The sequence below is a fragment of the Perca flavescens genome, chromosome 1, assembly GCF_004354835.1.
Source record: "Perca flavescens isolate YP-PL-M2 chromosome 1, PFLA_1.0, whole genome shotgun sequence".
Taxonomy (NCBI): Eukaryota; Metazoa; Chordata; class Actinopteri; order Perciformes; family Percidae; genus Perca; species Perca flavescens.
Window position 1 is genome coordinate 28,594,804 of NC_041331.1, and position 14,849 is coordinate 28,609,652.

Sequence of the window (14,849 nt, forward strand, 5' to 3'; positions counted from 1 at the left end):
AGCATATTCTACATTAATATATACTCAATAGATAACATTTTACATCACATTCTTCTAAGTAGCAGCACTTACTTTTTAATCTGGACTGTATTGCACACTGACCATAAAAAAATGACTGTTGCATAAACCAGTGAAGTCACAATATATGAGCAACATACTGATGAATGTACACTATGTGACCGATATGTTAGACGGAAAGCACTGTACAGTAACAGATACATGCTCACTATATAACTGATGTTGAGACAGATCTAGCAAAGTCTATGAAATAAGGTTAATTCAATTTTGTTTTTTACTTCTAAAATATATAATAATCAGTTAATGTCAGTGTTGATATATTTTGATATTTATGTTAGACACAGGAGGAGGTGCGCTCACTGCTACTGAAATTGTGGTGATGACACTTTGACATAGAAAATGTTGTGTATATAAGGATATACTCAACATTTTCTATACATTTCCAGTCGGTCCATATGGGCCCTGCTGCTACATGTTACATCCTGTGTAAATAAATTTAGTTTAAGTTTACTTTTCTTTATTTCAGTTCCAACAGTAGGGACAGCAGTATTGACAAAAAAAAAAATCCTTAACTTCTGAATTTATACCACAGAATTCCTTAGACAGATCTTTACTAATGAAAGTAATTTCTTATAAGGTCATCGATATGGCTGATCCCACACTAACTGTTAGAAAATACTTTTTTTTCTTTAATAAACTGAGCTACTAAAGGTTAACTTTAATTAAAACTTTGTGTTGTGATTGGTGAAGAAAGAAATGCAATAGAAAATGTCCCTTTGAGAAAAGAAAACTTTTTTCAAAGTCCTATTTCTGTGGCAATAAAAAGAAGAAACCCCATAAAAACAACAATATTAAGGCTTGGTGCTGATGCCAGTGGACTGTTCATCCATTACATGCTGTTGAAATACCAGTAACCACACAAAAAACTACAGTTACACAAACATATCCAAAGTTCACAACAGACGCAGAAAAAGTCAGTGATGAAAGAAAGTATATAGACGATGGAGGGAGGAGGAAGGAGAATGGGCTTCAGTAAAAGAAATGAATGAAGGACGGATTTATCTACAGACTTTTCCACTAACAGCAAACACTTGCAGGAATAAGCCTCTCTACACAAGCTCATATGACCACTTTGGCATTTACAGCAAAACATCCATCAGCTTGAAAGTCACATTTATTTATATTCCTCTTTAACAAAGAAGATTATTGGTCCCAAGCCAGGTCCAATGAACAACTCTTTACTTCAAGGTTTTCCACATGGATGAATGTCATCATGTTTGCTCCACTCTGTTTAGCAGTCAGCAGGCTCTCCTCTATTCTTTATTGGCTGCAGTCAATTTACTATCTGTTGTCACTGTAGAAAAACCCTGTTGCCTTCCCATGGTGAATGTGCTCATCGTGAATTGTTTCAGTACTCAGCGGCTACGCTGCATAAGTTTGGCTGCTGGGGATTTTGTGTTGTCCGGCCTCTTCACTGCATTTGTGCTGTATGCTTCCGATGGTGATTTTTGAAGCTGCAAGCAAGAATCTCTCTCTTTGTTTAGCTGAGTGCTGACAGACAAATTTGTGTCAAAGGTGTTGTTTGTTTTGATGGAGGTGTGTGCGTATGTAATGTCATTGCGGTGGCTGCGTGTCATGGTGACTCTGAAGGTGTGTGTGTGCTGCAATTCCATCCTGTCCTCCTCCGACACTTTGATGAAGGGACACCAAGCAAACGCGTGACGGAAACCCGCACGAAACCTGCAGAAAGAGGGGAGAATTGGTTTACTGCCTCGAGTTTTGGGATACTGAAACTTGAGGAGTTTCTGGCTGTGTGAATATAGTATGTATTTTACCTTTGGTTTAGACAGCAGTAAATGATAGGATTGTACATGGTCGAACTCATCGCCAACCAGAATATGGCCAGATACACCTGACAAAGAAAGGAAAAAGGATGCCCAGTAAATAAATAAATCAGACTAAAAATATGTAATAACAGACAGAAAGGCAGATGCTAACCTGTTGAATGTAATGTTGTTTATAAATGTCTCTGTTAAATGATCCCAGTATGAAGTAGATGTGGTAGGGCAACCAGCACATGGCAAAGGTCACCACTACCACAACCATCATCTTCACCACCTGTCAGGAATCAACGAGAAAGGAAAAGTAAGCAAATTCTGCCATATTTTAAATTCCAGTCTAACATAATTTAACCATGCTAAAGGTTAGGCCCAGGTTGTCTGAGCATTGTGATGATAGGTGACATATCAAAAGCCCAGAGTTAAAGTTTATGACAACAGAAAAATAAAGTGACCTTTCTCTTGGCTGTTATCTGGCTGTAGTAGTGGTATGTCGCCTCTCCAGGGATGTGCCCACCCCACAACGATTGGCCAACCAAACTGTAGGTCACCAGCATTACCAGTAGAGGGAGCAAGTAGATCAGCAATATCACTGCAAACTGGTAACTGCAGAGGCATAAAGAGAAAATAAAGCTATAATGGTTTCAGATATTGTGAGATTGTGAACCTACATTTTAGAACGGTCCCTCTGGTTGATATATATACTCTGCCAATATAGCTTAATTTATTTCTAAACCAACCCCATTTACTGCCTTCACAACATTTAAAAGTGACTTGATAGATTATAAAATTACAAAATGAAATAATAACCCTTTATAAAAGTCAATCAAGCCTGCAATTATACAATAGTTTTTGGTCCAGATGTTTTTAGTACAGAAGGCGTCAAACCTTGGGAGCTAAAAAGACAAACCATCACAAAACATCAAGTGTGGCAATCAGTAGCTACACACAAACTTATTATGATGACCAAATTTCTGGGACTATGAGCTTACATGTACAGTATGTGAATGGCACAGTCGGTATGACTATAGTAAGTTTGTGTGTAGCTACTGATTGCCACACCTAAACACTAGGTGTATCAGTCATTTTAGACAGTGTATTTGTGTTGATAACTTGTTTTATGTACAGATCTGCCTTGTTGTAAATGTCTGTCTATGTTTTTTTATTAATCTTTTTCTTTCACCTTAGTTGATGTGTTCCTCCATAATCATCAGGCCAGTCGACCATGCACACAGTTCTTGGGTAGTAAAATATTGTCACGCTGTAGTAGCATTGAGGGAAAGCCAGTGAGATTGCTACGGCCCAAATCAGGGCGATCACGACCTTTGTAGATGTAGAGGAGAGGCGGGGCTTCAGAGGATGGATGATGGCCATGTACCTGAAAGAAGATAAAAAGCTTTATTCATTCATATCATATCTATCAGGAATAAAGAAACCAGAGTGACTTTATAAATACTTTTCTGTGCCACAGATGGTTAAAAGTCAAGCTCTCTCTTTCCAGGAGAAAATTGACCCACTCATCCGTCAGACCATTAGCTGTGAAGTAATGATTCAAGGACATTTAAAGGTTCTTGTAAAGTGTTTTTTTTTGACAGCCTCTAACAAATAATTTATCAATATGCAGAATTTATATCAATTTACAAGGAGAAAATGTGTTCCTCCTAGTTTGTTTCCTCTGTGTTGCCTTACCTTTTCATCCATCCATCATCCTGAACATGTTATTCTCAACCTAAAAGGCTTTATAATAAATCTCCCGTAATTCAAACTAATAATGATGATGAATAAAGGCTTGATCCCCTTTAAATCATTTAGTGCCTTCATTTGAAAATTGAAGCACTGACTTTGAATGAAATGTTAATAAAAATGACTACACTGATTCTGTTGGCTTGATATCTGCTTTAGTGGAGGTGATTAGCTTAATGAAAGAGAGCTCTCTTTAAAAGAGAGATACAACACTGCAAAAACATTAACAGCTTTATATTCTGTGTGGTTTCTGAATTATTTAAAGGTTCTGTCCTGTCCTTCCTGGCCATCTGCCAAAGTACTATACAGTACTTTGGCAGATGGCCAGGAAGGTCAGGCAGAGAGTCAATAATACATCCAGTGCAGGTTTATTGATGAATAACCCTTTGCCTCTTTGTTATATGACTCTCAAAGTGCATATATATTCCTCACTGCATGTCTGTGTGACATAAACTAAATTCAATGAATTAAAAAAAAAGAGTATAGTGATTGGCATTAAATTGTCAAACTTAAAATATATCTTATGTATGTGTGTCATAATAATTTTGTGGAATCAGAGGAATCCTTTTAACCAAGTGAATTAACTTTGACAAGTGAATGACTCATGATCTCGTCATTTATATGCAATATAACTGATCATGGACAAAAGTGTGTGTCTGTATGTGCATATCTGATGTGCAAGAACAAGTGCTTTTATGAATGAAGATGTAAAATGGATTAATAAAGGTGGAATAATGACAATAAATACAAATACCACGGTGGCCATGGCAATCAATCGTAAATCGTATGCGAAGTATTACATGCATTTGCTTTACAACATTTCTCAATATCATCACCATAATAATCAAATGATTCAACTATAAATTATTCATTTGAATTCATGAATAAATTGTAATGGTTTAAAGATGGAATTGTATTCTCTGGTATTGTATTAAGGGCAGTAGAGTATATATGAAAAGAAAATATGTAAACGTGTTACCAAACACCAAAAATAAAGTGAACCTGAAAGTGTAAGCAGAAATAATAAACCACAAATAACACAAATAATCTGTAAATAAGAGAGAATATCAAGTAGGCTAATCTGTTATTCTGGTTATGTTGTGTAAAACAACCCACTGTCAGGTCTTTTACATCAACTTTAACTCTCACTTCTCATTTTCATTCTCACTTCACTCTTAAACCTGTTTCGGTTGGCACAAGTCGCATGTCACATCAGACCCACTTGTAAAGGGTAGGTAGAACCTTTAAGATTGTTGCTGTAATGTGAAGGTGGCAGAGATCATTTTATGAATGGAGATTGTTTCACAGTTTATGTGTTTAACATGTGATTCATTGTTGTATGCTTGGTGCTGCAGCTGGTAACACCAAAGAAAATGCCTGAATAAAGTCCCATAAACTCCACAAATTGGAAAGTAATAAGGGGGACTTATTGCACTATAAGCAACACCTGGTCCGATCTTAGCATAAATGGCTCATTCATCACTACATTTGTCCTGAGCCACAGAGAGCCATATACAGTATCATATATGTCATGCATAAATATGATAATGAAATGCTCCAATGAAACTCTCCTCTGTGGAAAAAGTCCCATTGCAGTGTAAATACATTACAAGTTTGATACAACAGCACTGCAATAATTCCTGTCTTTTTGAAGTTTATACTCTTCAACTCTGTGTCAGAAAGGTGAAGATTTACCACTTTGGCCATAATTAGTGATGGTGTTTTATTTCACTGAATTATATTACAGTAACATTGTGTACCTCTCATGTAATGGGAGTGGACAAAACATTAGAATCACCTGTGATATCATATCAACGTCATATATTAAGTGCAGTTTCAGACTAACAACAGTCTGACCATTCATGCTCCAATTTGCATTAACGACATCTGTATCTCTGCTGCTTGTTGACCCATTTCTCCTTCATGAAGCATTTGCCTCTGAGATGGGTGAATAGTTTCTGCTGCTGCTGATATCAAGTGATGCTCATGTATCTGAATGAATAGTAATTTTACAATTTAGCCACTCTTATACACCATAATTTATAATCCATAAAGAAAGAAGCATTAATATATCACAGATAGTGGCCGGGTTGGATCAGTGGATAGAGCAGGCACACATAAACATAGAGGGCAGAGGTTCTGCATGTCTTCCCCCTTTCTCACCTAGCTAACCTATCCATTAAAGGCGGAAAAGCCCAAAAAAAATCTTATATATAAACAAAAAAAAAAAAAAGAATATATATATATATATATATCACAGATAGTTTAGTAATGTAGCAGTTAAGTGGGTTAAAAACGTTTCTTAGGTGCTCAGGTTCATTTCAACGGCAGTTTGGATGAGAGGATCCACTTAACTGCAATGTAATTGAGAAACAAGTTCAAATTAGAGCTAATTTGCACATCTTTGTAACAGAGCTTTCTTACCTGTCCACTGCGATGGCAGCCATCGAGTATATTGATGAAAACATGGCCGTGATGGGGAAGAAGTTCTGAAATCGGCAGTAGCCCAGGCCAAAGTACCAGTCATTGTGAAGCGCATAGACAAAGTTAAAAAGAGTGTTGAAGGTTGCCATGGAAACGTCAGAGAAGGCAAGGTTGACGATGAAGTAGTTGGTCACAGTCCTCATGCGTCTGTGAGCGAGAATAATCCAGATCACTGTGACATTACCAGTGATGGACACCAGGATGATGAGGGAGTAGGCTATGGCCCACAGAGCCACCTGAGAGGAGAGGAGAGGAGAGGAGAGGAGAGGATTGTGAAAAATGGATATACTGTGTGTAGCTACAGTAAGCAGTTTGAAGGGCAGCAGGGCAATCAAACTACTAAAGAGCCTAAGTGACAACATTTTTTAATTGAAACATTATTAGATAATATTCTGCACATCTGACAGGTAGACACATTTATTTTTTTATACATCCTGAGGACCATCTCTATTACCCAATTTTTTTTTAAACATGGCATACTTGTTTTGTTGGTTTGTAGTAGTGGTTTTATAAATCAACCTATATAGTTGTTTTATAAAACCACTACTTTTGCACTTTTTCATCCATTCTCATTTGATCAAAGTTTGCTGTAAATGCTTCGAGGCTCTGGATGTAATAAAGAAAGCAGTAAAGAAAGAGCTGGTCCTTGACAGTTTAATCTCTGATCTGTATTCCCACCTGCCAGTCAGGCTGCTGGAACTGATTCCCAATCGTCTCGTTTCCGTCCTCCAGCCAGTCGGTAGTCACTGAAAACGGTAAAGAAGTGGCCTCCATCTCTCGTTCAATGTGTTGAACAAGACTCTCCGCGTCCATGATCTTCTCCTTCTTCACCTGGTGACAGAAACTTTATGTAGGCTATAACTGTATGTGCGTCATGAGGGTCATAAGAGATTCACATTAGGTAATTTAACCTTCAATGATCTTCCATCTTTTCATGTTCTTCTAAAAGGCAATAGTCACCAAATATAGGCTATAACTTTATCTGGAAATATATCATGCAGTTCATATAAGCTGTTGTACAAGCTTTATTTTTCCTTTGGTTTGCACATATTTCATTTTAATGTTTTTGAACCAGAAAAAAACACCTATGCATTTCAGAATTGAGGCAATCACGTCCAGTGTTAAATTACACTGTGAAAGCATTTGGCTCGCTGAACATCAGCGGAGTCGCCTTAGTTAATAATCATACATCATATCACTATTATGGCAAGTTCCACAGTCTACTGATAGCCTAATCTTACAGTAGGCCTAGCACATGTTAATTTTAATAAACCATTTCCTTGTGTGTTAAAGTTGTACTTTTTTTCAGCCAACATTTGATTGAAAAGATGTTTTATTAACTGTGACTAATACAAATATATTCATCAGCCAACATGCATCACGGGCATTACACACACACAGACACACACACACACACACACACACACACACACACACACACACACACACACACACACACACACACACACACACTCACACTAATAGGTACACACATGAGACAAAATGTCTGTTACTTTCATTCGTCTTACCTGATTAAGCGGTTGAGTTGTCAGTTTTAACATTTGTCCAATCCATAGTTAATAATGTCCGAAAATTAGCAAGCATGTCCATCCAATAATCCATCAAGACATCTCAGCACATACTCTCTCTCTCTATCTATCTATCTCTCTCTCTCTGACATGCACACACTGTTTCTGTCTCTCCTGGATTGTGTAAGTGATTACGATACAAGCTGCTGAGAGTAAGACGCACCGACACGCAGGCACGCGACTGTGCGCATGGAGCTGCGCCAACTCCATGTACAGAGGGAGAGAGAGATTAAGAGAGAGTCCGCACTCTGATTTTCTGGATCAGTTGTGTCTGAGAAATGTGAGTGAAAAAATTGAAATATTGAAAGAGAAATGGAGTGGCATTAATTGAAGGCTGTGCGCAACTCCGTCTAAAACAAGGGAAAGTAGATGGCTGGCAGCTTGGATGAGACAGCTACACAGAAGAAGGAAGAGAAAGATACAACCCCAGTCAGTCTCCCATCAATTTCCAGCTCCCTTGAAAAGCAAAAACACTTGTGGTGGTTACCCATAAAATTGTATATACTATTTATTATCTATGCTTCTTCAATGGAGTAAACAAAAAGTTATCTTGGATCTTTACACCAAATAAACCTTGGCTCTACATGTTACTCATGTTATATTGCACCCTGTTCTATACATTGCACTGCAACTGTGAATTTTACATCTATTCTGTTATTTTTCACTTTTGCAAATTACACTGATATTGCACATATTGTACCTATTGTGTGCATGTGTATGCATATATATGTAAATGTATATCTTCCTTGTAAATATAATTTAGTTTTTCTTTTTATTTCTTCATGTAGTGCTACTTGTATATACTTTGTTCTGTTGTATTGCCTATTTTTTATGTTTTATTCTATTCTATTCTTCAAAAGGGTCCAGTTTACTGAAAGCACTGTAACCCACAATCAATAGCAGCAGCAATCACTTGGGATTGAGTGAGATTGTCCTCCTGAGGTGTCCTTTGTATTTGGTTTTGACATGACTGAAGACGTCAAAATTGTGTGTATGGATTTTTGGTGTTGCCGAAAGGAGATCAATTCTTGGTGTTGAGTCTCTCCATTCTTTGCTGTCACTCCAACAACATTTTTGTTTCTCCATGTTGTCGTGTTTTGAGCAATGTCCTCCCAGTCAATGGTGTCGATGTGGATCTTTTTGAGGTTGTGTTTCATGTTGTTCATGTACCTCTAAGCTATTGTCAATCCGCATAATATCAATACAATATTTATTATCGTTTCTATACTGAACACACATTTAATAAGCTCTAAGGTGAATTGAATTATCTCTTTGACATCTGAATTAAATGCAGTGCCTCCCAGAGGTTGAGAATTGATTTGAGATGAACTGTGGAAGCTGCAGAGTTGAAAATGAGGTTGATAATCAATGTCAAAGTATTTGCAAAGTACAGCCCATTGTTTGCAGTTATTGGCAGTCACACATATAGACAAACTGCTGCTGTCTACTACTAGTTAGAGCAATCTGAAACACAACACTTAAATGTCTCCCCAGAGATCGTACGAGTCATTTTATATGCTGCTGGTTTAAAAATGTGAACTTAGATAAAAGTATTAAACTTTGAGTACAACAAAAATACACACTCACACAGGGGACTTGGTCAAAGTCTTGCCATTGTCCTGGTATATCTTCAAACACATGCACTGCATCAATGCATGTGTGTTTAGAAAGAGATTAGGGTCTAAATATGTACTTTTTAACTTGGTCATTTATTACCACAAGGTGCCACAAAGGACATTCATTTGTACACTGTGTTCACATTTCTATAAAGTACTGTGGGGATGTTTGTTCATTGCTCTGACTTTATTTGTATTCCCCTACACACAACAGGTAGTCTAGCTTTGTGCTTTCAATGTTTAATGGTTTCTATGCCTCTCTGCCTAACTGTTATATCTTTTCTTGGGCTTATTGTTGCTTTTATTCTCACCAACAGTAACTACCTCCTTTGTTGTCTGTTATTGCTCACACTTGTGATTTTTTTGTGTCTCTTCTCCCTCCTGCACGTCTGAGTCTCTGAGCCTCTCAGGGGAAATTTACTCTCTGTTCGCATGTGTTTGCACAGAAAAGAACAGATAGAGCCTGCTGACTTCAGCTTAACTCATTCTGTCTTTTCTCTGTTGCATGTGTACAGTATGCACTGCATGTGTGTACTTTCACATGTTCAGTAAAACCTTATTGGCCAGCAGGACCTGGTGAAGGGCATGTTGAAGGGTACAAACAGGGAAATGAAAAGTTGTTACTAAGCTGTTGTAAGTGTACATAAAATGTGCAGTCTCCTGAGTGAATCTAAAGCCTTAGGCACGAAAGAAGGACAAATAACAATAGTTACTATCCAGGGCCTAGAACACTAAGGAGGAGGGGATGAAACACATCCTGTTTACCCTGTACTAGCACAAAAAAGAGAGATGGCTGCCTTGACTCACATTTCCTCACGTCTTCTGTTAAATGTTGCACACAATACACATCTCAAAGTCTACATCTGACCGCTGACATGCATGAAGATTTCACACATACTAATTAGTCAATAGTCTGTTTTCCTAGTCTAGAAAAACATCACTGAAAGACAAACATTTTTGGTGCCATAGCAAATCTGATTAAAACTGTCTGGTGATATTCTCAGAATACAAATTAAAAATATGTCAGGAAGAAGATAAGGAAAGGTGGAGGTGATAAATAAGAAATAGCCAAACTAACAGGATGAAAATAGTGATTCACTTGACTGAACAACCACTCAGACAGCTCCCTCTTACTGACTCAACACACTTTATCGGCTGAACAGCTGCTGACAAGGGTCGACCAGAGCCAATGGTGCCAGCCGGACACACTGCAAACACCAAGGCTGATAGTTGGCCACAGACAGCCCAAAGGTGGCTGCCTGCGGTTTTGTTGTATCAGGGCACTAACATTGTAATTTGTTCCACACAGCTGTATATTCATCAGCTTGAGGACAGCCTTATCATTTAAAATCTTCTTAGGTTAGGTTGCATGTATGTTTTGTGTAGTCTTTAATTCTTTAATTGGTTGATTTAGCAAGTAAAGAGGCTCAACTTTAAGTTGTGTGTGGTGGTCAGTGTATGAGAATTTAAAGGTCCCATGGCATGAAAATTTCACTTTTTGAGGTTTTTTAACATTAATATGCATTCTTCCAGCCTGCCTATGGTCCCCCAGTGGCTAGAAATGGTGATAGGTGTAAACCGAGCACTGGGTATCCTGCTCTGCCTTTGAGAAAATGAAAGCTCAGATGGGCCGATCTGGAATTTTGTTGGTTACCTCCCCTTTCTTTGCTTTGCCTACCCAGAGAATTTGAGTAAGCCCTGACTGCAGTGCGCAGATCGAGGAGTGGCTCAATGTGGGTGGAGCTAAATGTTTGACTCCGCCCACTTGCCAAATAGCAATTGGCAGAGCCATTTCTCTGTCACTCTGGCAATTGGTCTGAGGGGAAAACACAGGACTTTCAAGCTGACCGGAGATCTTTTCCCGCGTGTGAAGTTTGTTTTTCCCGCTGTTGTTTTTCTTAACCCAACCGTCCGTTGTTGGCGTCCCCCAGAGACATGGGCTCGTTTCCCGCGAATTACGTTGCTTTCCCCGTTATCATTTTCCTTAACCCAACAGCGGAGTGGAACCAAAACATCTACCGGGAAATTTTGCAGACCACCGGCTGGCAGGCAGTGTCCGTCCGCGGTCAGGTAGCGTCTGTCCGCGGGCAGCCAGCCAGCAGCCAGCGTCCGTCCGCGGGCACTCCGCCTCTGCCTTAACAACCGTCAGTTGTTGTCTGGCGTTCCCCAGAGACCAGGGCTCATTTCCCGGGAGTCATGTTTGCTTTCCCCGTTCTTCTTTTCCTAAACCCAACCCCATTCTTTTTTCCTTTTTCAATTCAATTATCCATCCATTCATTCAAATATCATTTATTATAATCTATATATTTATATATACTATATATTATACTATAAAGGTATTTTAATCTATATATCTATATATAATATATATTATATTATAAAGGTCTTGCATTGACGTTTGAGAATGTGCTGCCTGATGTCCGCCACCAGATGGCGCGCCCACTGAGTCAAACGTTTAGCTCCGCCCACATTTGGCCCCACCCCAATCTGCATACTGCAGTCAGGTGCAATTGGAGAATTTGGCCCACCCATGAGAGAGAGACATCATGGCTTTCAAACAAGGAAGTGGTAGTTGGTCAAGGCCACACCCCCACCCTCCACCTAAAGCGGGAAAGTTGCCGATTTACAACCTTTCTGAAGCGAGTCATCCGGTGGAGATTTACCAGCGGGTAGGACAGAAAATCTACAAACTTTCCCTTAAGTTACCACCTAACGCTTGCGGTAGCTAGCCAGCTTGGTTGGCAGAATGCTAAACAAGTCATTTTCAGGCGACCAAAAAGTTCCAATCAACTTTGACAAAGTGAAAACATACAGCAAGAGCGTCAAAGTTTAGGATGAAAACATAGACAACACCCAATAACAAGTTAATGGCTATTTTAATGTACACAAAGCCATGGATATACATTGCTAAGCCGCTGTCATGTCGGCGTGTAGCCACACCCATAGAGCATCTCCAGCTTTATTGTCCATTTTAAAATAAATAGTACCATAATTTACAAAATTACCATCATGCTCTATTGGAGAAGACTTTAAAGTAGCAATTGAGGCCATAAACTCGTTAGGAAAATGTTTGAGGTAAAAAATCAAGTGATTTCCATAGAAACAGACTTCACCCCCTGCTGTAAATGAGATAGAATGCAGGTTTAAGTCACACGTTAGCTTAACTTTTCAGGCCCGGAAGCTTCTATTATTTTCACAGTCTATGGTTTTGACTTACTGTGTCAGTGTCGCACATACTGTAGATATTCCTTGGCAACACAAGTCAGTTGGTATTTGTTTGTATAAAGAAAAACAATTTTTTATCACCACTTTGTATTTATGTGCAAGAAGGGCAGCATTGATGTAAAGCATGCTTTTTAGTTATATTTTTTTTTGACAAATTCCTGAATCCACAATTAATAGGCTAGATAGACAGGGTAATATGTATTGTGCAGATTACTAGAGGGGGGAAGGGAAGTAAATGCTAGTGGTGGGCAGATCGATCCAAATATCGATAATATTGATCGTTACAGCCTCCATTTAAAAGGAACAAACAAAGGTTCAAAAGAGATTGGAGGATGTAACGTATAAAAAGGATGACAGACAATGTTAACAATTATCCAACAAGCTTTATTAAATAATGAGTATTCCCAAAAGTGAGAAACAAAAAGGGACTGGAGACCCCGGCCAAAAAGAACAAAAGATGGGAAGGCGCTGGACCAATCTCGCAGGGGACCGTCGCTCCCCGCGTCTCCCCCTAAACTACTTAAAAAGGTTAAACTAACCCTAGAACAAAAAAAAAAAAAAAAGAATAACTGAATTACCGGTAACCTCCAGCCCAAACTAACACAATACACTAAAATAACAAAACTCCAGCATCTAAATGTGCACAGAGGTTGGGAAAACACAAACCTGCTTGTTGTGGATAAAAAAAGGAGGGAGGAGGGAAGAATGAGGAAGAGAGAGAGAGAGAGAGAGAGAGAGAGAGAGAGAGAGAGAGAGAGAGAGAGAGAGAGAGAGAGAGGGGAAAAACAAGACATACACCCACACACAAGAGGTACATGTAACACCAACGTTGGTATTGATGTTGATCAATACCAGTGTACTGACATTGATACTATAGTTTCAGTTTCTCTCCATTGTGCACTGCTGTGGTTTCATCAAAGAGGCGACCTGGCCGTCTGTGTAAGTGCCGCTGCTTTAAGTCCCGCTCCTGTCACAGCACGGAGCATGCACACTTTGCTCCTCCTCCCCCCTCTTGTGATTTCATGTTGTACCATCACGTGACTCAGCCGCACCAGGCAAACAAGCAAGCAAGGGGCTCTGTATTTACTTGGTATCAGATCGATACCAAATATTTCAGTATCGCACACCACTAGTAAATGCCGTCTTCTTGGCCAAACCTCTCCTAAAAAGGGGCTTATTATAACCTCACTGAGACTTTTTTTTTTCAAATGAAGGAAAAGATGAGGAAGTGCAATGAGCTGGATACGCCCCTGGAACAATTTTGTGTTTCAGCGGTCAAAAAGAATTGTAGGCTAATTCATCTAACACATCAATCATTCAAAAATCTCATTAAACATAAAACGTTTTAATGGCGTAAAACACCCATTCGTTATCATTTTCAGTGATCGCCCAGCTCCCATCCATCCATCACTCAACGTGCGCTCCCAGGTGTGGTGACGATAACAACACGGAAGTGTGTTGTCAACAGTGCAGGGAGCCGCTGGAGTGAACCGTCCTCAGTCAGGCACGATGTCCAACAACGACGATATCCGATACTGTCAGCGATGCTCCTACATTTTCCTCAAATTAATCCTGTTCAGTTATGCCATCATCTGGTGGGTGAGTAACCGCATGATTATCGTTTGTTAAAGAGGAGCGCGCTCTGTGTTTGTACAGATATCACGGCTTGAGGAGACGGACGTAGCCTACCGACAGACTGGGTGTGTGTCTGTGTTTCAGTTGGGGTGCCATGTGTTCTGCTCCATAGAAAGAAATATGACTATTGCAAGGAAATGATCGACATTGGATTCCCTTTTCAAATTGCAGCGCTCAGTTTTGTGATCTACAGTTTTTAAGCAACAGGTGCCTGTGGAGTAATGTTCAACTTTGATAAGCGTCTGTCTGCTGATAATGTGGCCACACCTTCCTCTGTCCACCTTTACCTTTACCCTGCCTGATCCGTACCGGGTAAACGCAACGAGAGAGCAGATAAAGAGAAAAAAGAAAGAGGAACAATACATTCAGGCAGATTTTTTTCTGGGATATCACAGGTTGTTTGTGAACAGTTTGTCTGTCCTGTGGTCAGACATGAGTCATGTGTGGGCCACCAGATGACAGATCAGCAACAATTCTTTCAGTGACTGTAAGAAAGCTAAATGACAGCATTACATTGCTCTAAATGATAGAGGTCCAGTAATTGTAGCCTGTTGTTCAGATATCTTACCAACAACGTAATCTGCATGGTGGCATCAAGTTAGTATTTCAGGCATATTCAGCAAAGTTTTCAGATATTTATGACGGAACATTAACACATGCGTCTTGAATATTTTGTTAACATTTGAAGAAGTTTTAAACAA

The 14,849-nt window shown here is 39.2% G+C and overlaps 2 protein-coding genes across 3 annotated transcripts in view; one reads left to right on the top strand and one right to left on the bottom strand.

Annotated features, from left to right (window-relative positions):
- Positions 1-1,367: 1,367 nt before the first annotated feature.
- Positions 1,368-7,774, bottom strand: tacr2 (tachykinin receptor 2). The gene is made up of 8 exons (XM_028581342.1): positions 7,613-7,774; positions 6,762-6,914; positions 6,024-6,319; positions 3,040-3,234; positions 2,312-2,462; positions 2,017-2,136; positions 1,854-1,930; positions 1,368-1,758 (listed from the first exon to the last, which is right to left on the bottom strand). Exons 1-8 carry the CDS (start codon positions 7,643-7,645, stop codon positions 1,434-1,436), a joined length of 1,350 nt encoding a protein of 449 aa, XP_028437143.1. The 5' UTR covers positions 7,646-7,774; the 3' UTR covers positions 1,368-1,433.
- Positions 7,775-11,839: 4,065 nt separating this feature from the next.
- tspan15 (tetraspanin 15) overlaps positions 11,840-14,849 on the top strand; it is a 32,145-nt gene continuing 29,135 nt past the window's right edge. The window contains exons 1-2 of one of the 2 annotated variants that reach the window (XM_028587431.1): positions 11,840-11,957; positions 13,896-14,112. In XM_028587431.1, coding sequence (XP_028443232.1) covers positions 14,023-14,112 — 90 coding nt within the window. In that variant the 5' untranslated portion in view covers positions 11,840-11,957; positions 13,896-14,022. Of the gene's footprint in view, positions 11,958-13,561; positions 13,801-13,895; positions 14,113-14,849 lie in introns of those variants that run through there. The other variant, XM_028587440.1, reaches the window with a different exon arrangement.

Bases quoted from the DNA above. Each gene is read 5' to 3' on its own strand.
- tacr2 (XM_028581342.1), bottom strand. From the start codon at position 7,645: ATGTTAAAACTGACAACTCAACCGCTTAATCAG. The intron at 6,320-6,761 runs GTGGGAATACAG...CTCTCCTCTCAG, and splicing joins TCCAGCAGCCTGACTGGCAG to GTGGCTCTGTGGGCCATAGC. The intron at 1,759-1,853 runs GTAAAATACATA...CTCTTTCTGCAG, and splicing joins TACTGCTGTCTAAACCAAAG to GTTTCGTGCGGGTTTCCGTC.